Source organism: Nicotiana tabacum, chromosome 15 (genome assembly GCF_000715075.1).
Source record: "Nicotiana tabacum cultivar K326 chromosome 15, ASM71507v2, whole genome shotgun sequence".
Classification (NCBI taxonomy): Eukaryota; Viridiplantae; Streptophyta; class Magnoliopsida; order Solanales; family Solanaceae; genus Nicotiana; species Nicotiana tabacum.
The window spans coordinates 126367214-126379714 of NC_134094.1; the positions used below are offsets into that span (position 1 = coordinate 126367214).

General features: G+C 35.9%; 1 protein-coding gene across 1 annotated transcript; it reads left to right on the forward strand.

Moving 5' to 3' along the window:
- The first annotated feature begins 1567 nt into the window (after positions 1–1567).
- LOC107762074 (uncharacterized) lies at positions 1568–7549 on the forward strand. Its single transcript, XM_016580396.2, has 9 exons — positions 1568–1795; positions 2078–2193; positions 2682–2739; positions 2819–2968; positions 3075–3285; positions 3657–3702; positions 6127–6247; positions 6328–6400; positions 7110–7549. Exons 1-9 carry the CDS (start codon positions 1711–1713, stop codon positions 7330–7332), a joined length of 1083 nt encoding a protein of 360 aa, XP_016435882.2. The 5' UTR covers positions 1568–1710; the 3' UTR covers positions 7333–7549.
- The last annotated feature ends 4952 nt before the right edge of the window (positions 7550–12501 follow it).

Sequence of the window (12501 nt, forward strand, 5' to 3'; positions counted from 1 at the left end):
GCTCCTCTCCCGTTTATTGGCACAGGCGCTGAAGATAAGCAATCGTCCTCCACACAAAAGGACTCACTTGTACCAAACACACCCGGTAGCGGCGGCAAAACTTCACAATGACAGAGTCAAGCTCTCCACTAAGAGAAAACGCCCCCAAAATGAAGGGATACGTATAAAAATACGTAAAACCCTTCTTGGGTAAGGTTACCCGCTCCGCTAGATCAGGAGCGATAATGTCAAAATCCTGGCAACTGCAATCTTCCTTCACAACAGGAATACTGGAAGGACGGATGGAAGAAGGGTATCTGCCAACGACCCATGTACGAGGGTTAGCGGAAGGAAATTTCTCTTCGAAGTCTTTAGTTGTGATGAGACTTTTGGGGATGATGGTACTCACTGTAGGAGGAGCAGCCTCATCGGCTTTGCCTTTGTTCTTTGAGGAACTAAGGTTTATAGAAGAAGAAGACATTCTATGTTAGAGAAGAAAGAAAAGCTTTTCTCTTATGAAGAAAATTAAAGAAAGGTTGAAGAACATAGTACGAGTTGAATTAAGAGAGTTTGCGAGAGTTTGAAGAATTATGAAGTGAGAATGAAGAAGGTTGATGCGTATAAGTAAAGGTTTATGCAGCTAAACTCGTGGCCATAATTACCTCGATAGCCGGCAAAAGTTATGTTGAATCGTGGGATGACGCATTTTCGGGGCATTAAATGAGGAGAGACGTGCGCCTAATCAACCGTCAGAAACTTTTCAGAGGAGCCAGTTAATTTTCCGCCGAAAAGAATGTTTCTACCAACTTTCCAGTGATACAAAGTTATGCCACCGGAAAGCAGGGGGACTATCTGTGTAGGGTAAAATATGTTATATTAAATGATCGCATAAGGAAGTGACACGTGGAGTCGAAGGCATATGATAGCTGAAATCGAAGTCAACTATTCTGTCTGTTACCGGAAAAAATGATATTCATAAAGATGAAATAAATGTCTGTCACCCGGTAGCATTTAATAAAAAATATTCTACAGCATTTAGTACACTGTCCAAAGAATATGGCATTCATGCCCGCCGTTATACATTGTTCAATGGCCCTCATAATTGACATTAAAGAATGGCTTGATCCTAAGACCATGTACTCTAGGTGCAGCTATAAATAGTGAGCTCTATTATCATTGTAGAGGACGCGAATTCTCTGGCAAACATACGCTACACTCTATTCAAAGCTTAATATAACTTTATCTTCTTGCTTTCTGATTTTATTGTTGTTATGCCCGGAAGCCCTGCTCCCGAAACTGTTATTTCTGCTATTACGTCTCCATCTCAAGGCTAAGTATTGCGTATCCATATAATTCATCTATTATTTCAAGATCAAATTAATTCACTTGTCTAGAAAACCACGTATAAATTCAACTGTATTGTTTTACGCGTAAACAGTTCTTTTCGTCGCTATATAACAACGTTTAACAATACGATATAATAAAATTTAAGTTACAATTATATTTAAAGTAACCGTACGGTACAATAAAACAGGTAACAACTCATACAAACGGTTAAGTTTGGTAGTCAAATTGTTTCCACCAAAAAAAAACAAAAAAAGTCTCGAGCACAATAGTCATTCCGTCGTCTGGGAGAGAGCTGCGCGCTCATCTGACTTGCACGAAAAGTAACTTACATAAACCTCGAAAATCCAAAACTCAAAAACCCTAAGCTCAGTTTCAGAAATCGCCATGGCAGCCACCAAGTCACCTTCTGACGAGCCATCAAAAGCTTCACTAGCGTATATGAACTACTCAAATGACCATCATTTCTTTGGTAAACTACTTATACTATTTCTCATTGCAACTCCCCATTGCATTTTCTGACTCTGTGATCAATCAATAAACTATAATGCAAAGTCGAACACACACTAACACGCAAATATATTGTAATAAAATTGTAGTTAGCAGTACTAATATAGTATTACATAAGCGTAATTAATTGATTGATTGATTGATTGAGACAAATATTTTCGTTTAAAGTTTAATTTTGTGGTTGAATAAGGGAAACTTTTGGGCTCGATTAGTTCAAACTGAAGTGTTTAATTGTTGTATCTAGTGTGGAGAGAGTTCGTATGGGGAGCTATTGCCGGAGCTTTTGGGGAAGGAATGATGCACCCGATTGATACTGTGAAGACCCGGATACAGAGCCAAGCCATTTTTAGTGGATGCCAGGTAGTTATACACTCAAACTTCTCTATAACAACTATACTTTAAATTTTAAAACAACATTTCACTATAACGGCCAAGTTTTTTTTGGAACCGATTTTTCATTTTATAGTATATTACATGTTCTCTGTGCTTTTGTGATCGTCCATATGTGCTTCTGATATTGTATAACTAGAGAAAAAGGCGGATTCAGTATTTTGAGTTAGTTGGTGCAAAGTACCATTGCACCTGTTATTCATCTGTGGTAATTGATCTTAAACTTAGTATGTTTTTCTTTTAAATTACTCTATTCAACTATGTAAATATTGGTGGAGTCAAATATAGAGGGTACGCCAAACTTGGCACAAATATATGTCTTTAAAATTGTTCAACAATATAAGCAAGTCGATCGAACACCTCTGCACCTGCTGCTGCGACTCTGCATCCACATCAAATTTTGATTTGCATGAATGTTTTAATTATGTTGTATAATAATTTCCTTGTGTTATTTTCAGAACCAGAAAAGCATACTGCAAATGATACGAACTGTTTGGGTTACCAATGGATTAACTGGTATTTCATTTGTCTTGGCGCTTATCTTGAACCGATTTGTATGTGATTTTAAATAAAACACTGCCACTTTTGCTGCTAGGATTTTACAGAGGAGTAACGCCAGGGGTCACTGGTTCTCTTGCCACGGGTGCTACATATTTTGGCGTTATAGAGTCAACCAAGAAATGGGTAGAAAAATCACACCCGAGCCTCAGTGGCCATTGGGCACATTTCATTGCCGGTGCTATTGGTAACCTTATCGTTCCTTCTCCTGATTCATACTCATTAGCTTCACTGGATATATTATTCTGCAATTTTAGAATTCTGAATTATTAGTTGTTCAATCTGCATTTCAGGAGATACACTTGGATCTTTCATTTATGTTCCATGTGAAGTGATAAAGCAGCGCATGCAGGTTCAAGGCACCAGTAAGTATTGGGCTTCTGTTGCCTTGAAGGATGGAAGTTGTGTTACACAGGGCCCAAACATGTATGGTTATTATTCAGGAATGTTTCAGGCTGGCTGCTCTATATGGAAAGAACAAGGTCCAAAGGGTTTATATGCAGGGTACAGCTTTTCATGTCATTCTTTGTTGGATAGTTGGCTGCATAAATTCTCTGTATCAAGTAGAAAAGCAATTTGTTCATGATCACATGTCTGTGTATACGTTAGCAGTACTCTGTGCTTCACATGAAGTTGCTGTCCCAAGCACATTAGTTTTTAATTATGAACAGGAAAAGATTAGGTGGGCAATTAGGAGTCTATGTGCATTGTGCACTGAATACCATCTCTGCTAGGTTGAGGCTATTCATTTAATTATGTTAATCTGTTTGACGTTGACATTTGTTTCTAATGTTTCTTCTGATGTATAATCCAGACTCCTCAATCAAAACTTAGCTGTTTTGGTTGCTAAACTTCCTTTGCCATTTCATTTGCAGATACTTCTCTACACTTGTCAGAGACGTGCCCTTTGCTGGTTTGATGGTATATCGATCATGACTCAAATCTCATTTTCTTTCTTTCCTTTTGTTTGAAGATGGATTGTGTGCTTAGTCTAACTCTCCAATTTATTTTATTTACTAGTACTTGTTGATGTCAGACATTTAACTGCATCTTCTTGTGGCTGTAAATTTATAGAGAACTTTTGAATTTAAAATGTTTCACATAGTAAGGTTATATGGGTTGGGTGATGAGTTATGGAGAAGAAGAGAAGCAATGAAAATGAGTGTGCTGATGAGCAGGACCATAGAGTAACCTAGGGTATCTAGTGGCTTGTGACTTCTCGTATGTATTGAAAAACATATGTCAGATGTTGTGTTCCAATCAAGGATATAATGGTGTCAGTTTGGTATACTATGTGGAAGCTTAGCCCTTCTTTGTCTGGATTCAACTTGGTTCAATACTCACGGTCTTGTGCTTTATTAGGCTACTGAGAGCTTCTGAAATGACTTCTTGAAGTTGAAGCTGTATGATCAAACAATCTCGAGCTTGGCAGTTGGCTCAAACAGTAAACTTAAATACTTGAAGCTTGATTTAGCCAACCAAGTCCAAATTCAATCCAAGTGCAAATTCAATCCTATAGAAGGATGCTCTATTTTCAGTACCTTCTTGGTATTGTTTAATAAAATTCTTACCTTTTCATATTAAGAAAAAAGTTTCAATCCAGCAAAAAGATAAACCAGGGAAACCTGTAGATCTTTTTTCTTAATTAAAACTGACAGAGAAGAAACTTTATTTTGATAACAAACAAACTCTATCTATATGGTTCAAGTGACAGTTGATTTAAAGAATGTTCAAGCTATAAAATGTTGGACACACTATTTTGTTCCAATTTAAGCTGACTGTAATTAGTACTTTATTAAAAACTGACTGAATCATTATGAAATCTCTGCTTTACAGAAGAATCTTCTCTGCTTTTAATCATTATGAATCTTTTAAATCAGATTGTCGCATATGTAATCCAAATACATGTGATCTTAATGTTCTGCTATAAGGAAGCATTCTGAAATGGATGGCTCTATGCAGAAGCGGATCCAGGATTTAAACTCTATGGGTTCAACTTTTAAAATTTTTAGCATTGAACCTATTATATTTTTAAAGTTATGGGTTTATCTCTACTATTTTTGTAATTTTAATGATTTTTTACATATAAATTTTTACTCCGCGTCGAAAGTTATGGGTTCAGTTGAACCCGCGGAGTATATGCTACATCCGCCCCTGGCTCTATGCTTAAAGGTGGTAGGGCTTCAAAATTCATAGGTCGGGAGGAGTAATAGTAGAATATAGGAAAAGTAAGGAAAGACGGAGATCTGGAGTAAGGAACAGCTGGCGGACAGAGGGTGAGAGATGGAAGGGATGGAAACAACAGCGAGACCTATGATTTTGGAAGTCCTATAGAGCAGAGATACATATATGCATAAATCAACTTAAAGAATAGAACAATTTAGCCTGCTAAGCAGCGGAAGGCTTACCAGCGTGTTGATCGAGATTTTTTTAGGCTTGAAAGTACTGTTTGGGGTAGCTTGAGCTTTTCCGGGGATGAGCAAGGTGAAGCTTCAACCAAACTGAGCTTCTTTAGCTCGTAATCAAACTGGTCTAACTCGCACCCCTACTTGAAATTTCTGCATATAGGTATCACTTCTCATTTACGATTGCATCAGCAAATAAACAACTTGAGTAGAAATTTATTTGAGACAGAGCTCTATTAACTAGACTGAAATGAGCTCTTTTAGTCCTTTTAACTAGATTGAATATCAAGAAGCAATTACAAGCCCCATAGTAGTCTCTGTATCTTTCAATTCTTTCCAGTCTATAGTAGTTGCATTGGAAGTTTATGCAAAGTACAAGACTTGCCTGATGCTTGTTTTTTTTCTTTTTGCCCTTTATTTTTATTTAATGAATACACCTGAATTTGGAGATTGCGGAGAGAGATGGTTCGGTGAATTGGTTATATAGAAAAGAAAATAAAAGAAAAGAAAAGAAAAGAAAAGAAAAGAGAAGAAGTAAAAATAACACTGCAACTTTGTCACTGTAGTTCCTGAACATGCAATTCACTTCCCTGCTCTTTTGCTAAATGGAGATGGTCCAATGTCCAGTCCATTAGGAACTATGCTCCGAGTATGATTGTGTCGACGAGTTCTGACTTGAATGTTCCACGTATTTTTCACTGTAGAGACAATTTCCATGGTTTGGTTTTAACATTGTAACTTGATAAGAATCATGAATTTCTTCTACTTGTGTAGACCATCATTCCCCTAATACTGTTTCCTTCAAAATTCCAAGATTTGCTGTTGATCTGTAATGTTTTGATGACACACTTTTCAATTCAGATCTAATGTAACTATGTTTTTATTTATGTTTCTGTTATATTAATTTATTTGTAGCGTTGGTAAATATTCAAATTCATAGGTTACTTTCTATGAGGCTTCGAAAAGCATGACTGAGTATGGGAAGCAGAAGTGGTTTAACAACTTTAGTTATCACTCAAATGGTTCTATTGAGGGCCTCCTTTTGGGAGGACTAGCCGGGGGTATGTACTACTCTCTCCTTGTTAAAGTATTATACCGATAGTTGTATTTGAATATGCAATGACTTTTCCATCTCTCATAGGTTTAAGTGCATATATCACCACTCCATTGGATGTTATCAAAACAAGATTACAAGTGCAAGGAACAACACTAAGGTGCTCATATGTCTATATATCTTTTTTGTTGCATTGTTAACCCTTTCATTAAAATCTTTGGGCAAAAAACAACATTTAATGTAAGACTTAGGTCTCCACTACTTGTAAAACTCCTGAGTTACATCCCTTACAAAATAAGAAAAAGCCTTTTTGGTTATTCAGACACCATCCTGACTAGGGGTGTCAAACGGACGGGTGGGGTCGGATATGAACGGGTCGACAATGGGTAATGCAAAAACGTATACATTATCCGACCCGACCCATATTTAATACCGATAGAAAACGGATTAACCGACGGATAATATGGTTATCCATATAATCCATGGCTTCTTGAATATGATTACTTTTTGGGAGAAATCCTAGTCTCCCACACTTGAGTAGCTCCCAATTTGAGTCTTCGCAAATGTAAAAGTTAAATTCATTGGTTATCCATATTTGACCCATTTTTAAAAAGTTCATCATCCAACCCATTTTTAGTGTAGATAATATGGATGAATAACTGTTTTTGTTATCCATTTTGCCACCACTAATCCTGAATTAGGAAAATTATATATTCTCTTACTGTGAACAGCTTTACTTATAAACTGGAGGCTGAATTTTTTGTTAATTATTTTTGTTGCTTTGTAATAGCTCGTGCTATGTTGAAAGATATGATATCATCCATGATTTTTTCATATATTCAAGTTCTGCATTGTTAATGTGTTGCCAGGTATAGCGGCTGGCTGGACGCTGTTCAGAAGATTTGGATGACTGAAGGCGTTAGGGGGATGTTTAGAGGTAGCATTCCTCGAATAACTTGGTACATTCCAGCTTCTGCTCTTACATTCATGGCGGTTGAGTTTTTGAGGGAGCATTTCAATGAGGAGTTGGACAATGATGTTGCTAGCTTGTCTGTGGAGACAACAAGTTCTTCCTTGCAAGAGGTGTCATGAAATATTATATTGCTTGTAAATTGCTATCAATATTGCACCATTTTTTAAATAGATGCTTCAGTACAAATGACATGGAACCACTGAAATCTTATGAAAGTTCGTAGCAAATCAAAGTGAAATATTCAATAGGCTTTAGTATATCAAATTTGTTCTTTTTCTCATTGTTCATACAGTCGTATCTACTCTGTAATCAGCCAATACATCTAAAGTTTTCCTCCCTTCAGAAAGTACTTTGTAGCTTTAGCCTTTATGCGTAAATTCATTGTGGGATCGTCTTCAAACGATGATCTCATCGTGTCTTATCAACCTTCATTTGATAAAGAAAACCGTGGACGTATAACGCTTGACGGTATTTATTCATTTCTTAATCATCGTAAGTTCAAATAAAACTAGCTGTTTCTTTTTTCTTGACGGAATTTCATTTTGATTAACATAGACGTTACAGCTTGACGGTATATGCTGCTTATTTATTTTATTTTATTTTCTAATAATTGGATGCATGTAATTAATCTTTTCATGCCACCATTTTTCTTGACATTGTATACCTACATAAACAATGATGAAAAAATAAGATAAAAGTAAAAAGTAAAAAGTAAAAAATAAAAGAAAATACTTTTTCTCCACTCTTTGAAAACTTCTCTACTTTTACATTTTGCAAAATCATCTGGAGTTATTCTTATTTCTGTTTTTAATTGTACGAAATTAATTGAATTTATGATGGCATAGCCTAAGCGACAAATCTACGAGGTCTGTTAGGAGAGAGCTCTCTAGCACTTCTAGTTAAGCAAAGCCTATATCTATTTCAATGTATTTTTTGCACTACTTAAGTAAACCTATATCACAAAGACTTGCTACGTTTAGAATACTGATACTACAATTGACTCAGATGAATTTTGTCATGCAAAGCTGGGAGACTTCAAAATATTTGGTTTTTGGAGCAGTTTTGACTTCAAATGACTATCAACCACAAATTTTGCAAGCATACTTTCAAGCAACTACTGTCAGAAATATGGCAAGGACAGGTTCAGGCCACAATCAATTACTAACTAGCTTGACAACTGAGAATGAGCAACCAAGTAGTTTAAATTCTTGAACTTTGGGCCGGACCAACCAGATTTCCTACAACTAGCTGAACACGCCTGGAGTTAGAAGTCAAAGGAAATGCTATGTGAAAGTTTCTGCAGAAAGCAGAACATGTAGCAACACACATTTGCAAGCACCAAAAAAAGGTCTTTAGAGTCGATTGATTAACTCATTAGGATTATTTGTAAGGAAATATACCAGAAGTTGGGAAGGCTTCAACTTGGTGTTCATACCAATTTTCAATGGACAGCAAAGGATAATAATGTAATGTAAGCCAAAGGACCATAAAGTTTTTTAAAGGAAAACAAAAACCAAAACACCAACGACAACATGAAACAAATGTACTACCTACTCAAAAGAAAACCCTCAAGAAGTTATGGGTGGAGCCACCCTGCCCCGCCCTCAACCCTCTCCCCGGAAAAAAGAACCACCACACAGCATCCACAGATTCTGCGCTGGTTAACAGAAGATAAAGGAATATTACTTAATTGAGACAGATAAAGCAAGGTGGGGAGGGTCTATCGGAAACAGCCTCTCTACCCCAGGGTAGGGTAAGGTCTTGCGTACACACTACCCTTCCCAGATCCCACTAGTGATATTATATTGGGTTGTTGTTGTTGTTGTTGTTGTTGTTGAGACAGATAAAGCAACTTGGAATGTAACAGGAGATTAAAGCCATATATGGAGATTGTCTTCTATCGAAAACACAATCAAGAAAAGAAGTTACATTTTCAGTACCAAGGCTAGATAGACTGAAAGGGCAAGATTCATGTTCTCTTGATCTTAGACAATGCTCCATTCTCGAGAAAATAGGTGCTTTGAGTTCCATTGCCAAGTTGATATGCGTATGCCTGAGGATTTGATAGCTCGATTCCATGACATAAAGGTAGCAGAACAATAATCATCACAGAAAATAGAGGATGAGACTAATAAAAAAAATGGAGCAAGACATGAAGGGAAAGAGATTGACTGAATTAGACCAACAAAATCTTAAAGGAATTGTCAACAAAATCGCGAGTAACCAGTAAAAGGGACAACTTTGGAAATGCACAATGTTAACAAGCTTATCCCATCTTTTTACAACAACTAGGCATCAATTCCAAGCAAGTTAGAGTTCAACTATATGAATCTTCACCGATCAAGTTGCTCCGTTTAAGCTCATGTTGCATCAAATTATTTTTTGAGAAGGTAAATAATTATATTAATATGGGAAAAGCTCCCGTATACAAGCCGTATAACAAAAAGAGAGAACCTACACATTAATATGGTTCTCTACAGTTGTCACCCAATCTATTATACAGACAGGAACTTCATGGGTGGACCAAATCTAACTAAGAATAAGACACTATTCCGCAAATGTGAAATAATCATTTTCTAGTCTCTCAAAAGCTCTCCAATTTGTTGCACCATCACTTCTTTCTCTGCACTAAAATCATCTCAAACCAATATTGTAAAAAAAAAAATTACTAGAAGCTCTATATTTTCTATTGACTTATAAATCATTTTACACATTCAGGAGAGGTAAAAATTAAATAAAAATCCGCCATGTGAGTTTTATATACTACCGAACCCTCAACTATAAGGTTAAATGATTGGTTCCAAAATACCCATTCAAATCTAGACATATTAAAAGATCGGCTTTCCAACAATTTAAAGCATTCCATTGTTTAAAGAAACTAAACATCAAGAGTAGCAAGTAAAAGGACAACTTTGGAAATGCACAATGTTGTAGAGCTACTCACAGGATCCTGGTTTAGATAAGTGTCTCATGCGCAAAAATAGGTAGCCTAAGATGAGTTCAGGAGAACTAAGAGCAGAGAAATGATATTCGAAATTGCATACCAAACTAGTCACAACATACCAAACTACGGCCAAAATGACATAAATACATTGCAACCGGTAAAGAAAAAAGCAGAGAACATGTAGCATATACATAGTTTCAAAAAATCATCCTTCCAACCCTCTATTTCTGTAGGGAAATTTTCAACCAACTCAAGGGCTTTTTTCCTATCCATACTTGTTAACTTCAATCCAGGAAAATACTTGTTCAGAAACAAAGGTGAGGGACCTTTTTCAATTTCGCTAACTTTAACATCTTCACCCACACAGTCGAAACCAAGGCAATATTGCACCTCCTTCATACAAAATGAGATGCATGAATTTCCAATTTTAAAAGTTTTTCTATCGACATCAAAATTCTCAATCATCGCCACCAAAAGCGACACAGCAATCTTACGTTCAGAGATGTCAAGATAATGCTCAAAACTTGAGCCCTTTAAAGCGTTTTTCTTGGCATCATCAGCCTTTATAAGAGTCATGAGTTTATATGGTTACGGGTGCCACTCAGGGGCGAATGCACATTTATCGAAGCAGTGTCAGGCGACACCGCTTCGTGAATTCTTTTGCTAAATATATGTATTAATACTGCGAGGAAGCAGATACTTAGGAAAAGTGAACAAAATTTGTCTCTTGGTATATTGGTTATGTGCTTGATTTTGCTCTAAGAGGTCAAAGGTTCAAACCTCAACTAGCACCTCTTTTTTTCTTTTTGCAAATATTTGAGAGAATCTATGCGATTAAAAATTGTGATAAAGTAAAATTTAATTCAGGACTTTTCTAACTTAAGACTTAACAAAACCAATAGACTAAAGTTATTTCTTGTCTAGAAGTATGATAATTAAAGTTATTATTCCCGTTCTTTTATAAATTTTGACACCGCTTATAAAAAATCGGTGAATGTCCCTGGTGCCACTATTTTTAATGCAAACTGGCCATAGTGAAGAGATTGAACTTGGGTGTACATTTAATCGATTCGATCCATTTTTGATTAATTCGGTTCGGTTCTGTCCATTTTGAATTAATTCAATTCAATTTAAAAGATTGATTTATGCATAAATGAATATGTGATCACAAAATCGAATAAGTTCTATCAAATTCGGTCTAATTCTCTAGGTTCAAATTCGATTAATATGATTAAAAAATATAAAGAAAAATAAAATTTTAAATTATGAAATACATCACTTCAATCTACGTATACCTCGAATAATATTATGTCTTTGATGCATCACTCTAGTTTCTAAAATTAATAAAATAACATTAGATGCATAAAAAGAGGAAATGATTAAAATCAAATTCAAATAAAATGAAGATCTAGAAAAAGAAAAAGGAAGCAAATATACAATTTAAATAAATAATAAAAAGGAGATTGTACAAAATAGAGTAAATAACAGAGCTGAAGAAATTAAAAGGAGGAGCAAAAAGAAATAACATAACAGCAAGGACTTTAACAGAGTCTCGATCCTGAGTATTTTAGGTGGAGTTTCAAGGCTTTAACCATGGCACCTACAGTCATTTTGTTACTTGGGATGCCACTCTTTATATATGTTCAATAAGTTGAGGAAAATACTAGTACATTTATACGATTTTACTTGAGCGGCCAGATGGCGTACCACCCCCAAGCCCCTACGTAGATCCGCCCATGTTTATACATATCCCCAAAGCTGCACCTAGTATTCGCAGCTGATTTGCTCTTAGGGAGTAGCTAGATCCCCTTTCATTGGGAAAAATTTAAATGGACAAGAGGACAGTCAAATACAATATCAAGAATAGACAGATTTCTATTTTCAATGAAACGGGAAGAAATTTGCTAGTACATTAAACAATCACTAATAAGATGAAATGTTGAAATGAAAACTGATCCACTGGAACACACAGGTGATTGGTAATATTGATCATCCACTACAAAATCACGAACCAAATTTGGCACTTTTGAATCTACAATAAGTTAAATGGTGCATGCCATAAATCACCTAAAGACCTAATACTTGGTTGGAGTAGAAGCTAACTACAAAAAGAAGCCAAAAAGTTGTGAAACAGTATACCAGAAGTAATATGGTGGACATTTTGGGAGGGAAGAGACCAGAGATACTTAGAAGGTAAAAATGAAAACATTTGAAATTTGAAACACATGTTTATCACTTTTAGCATTTTAGCATAAATATGAAATGTACCACTCTTTCTCTGCACGCTCTGGATGCTTATTTTAATGAAGTTATCCCCACTTTCTAAAAAAGAAGAAGAAAGGAC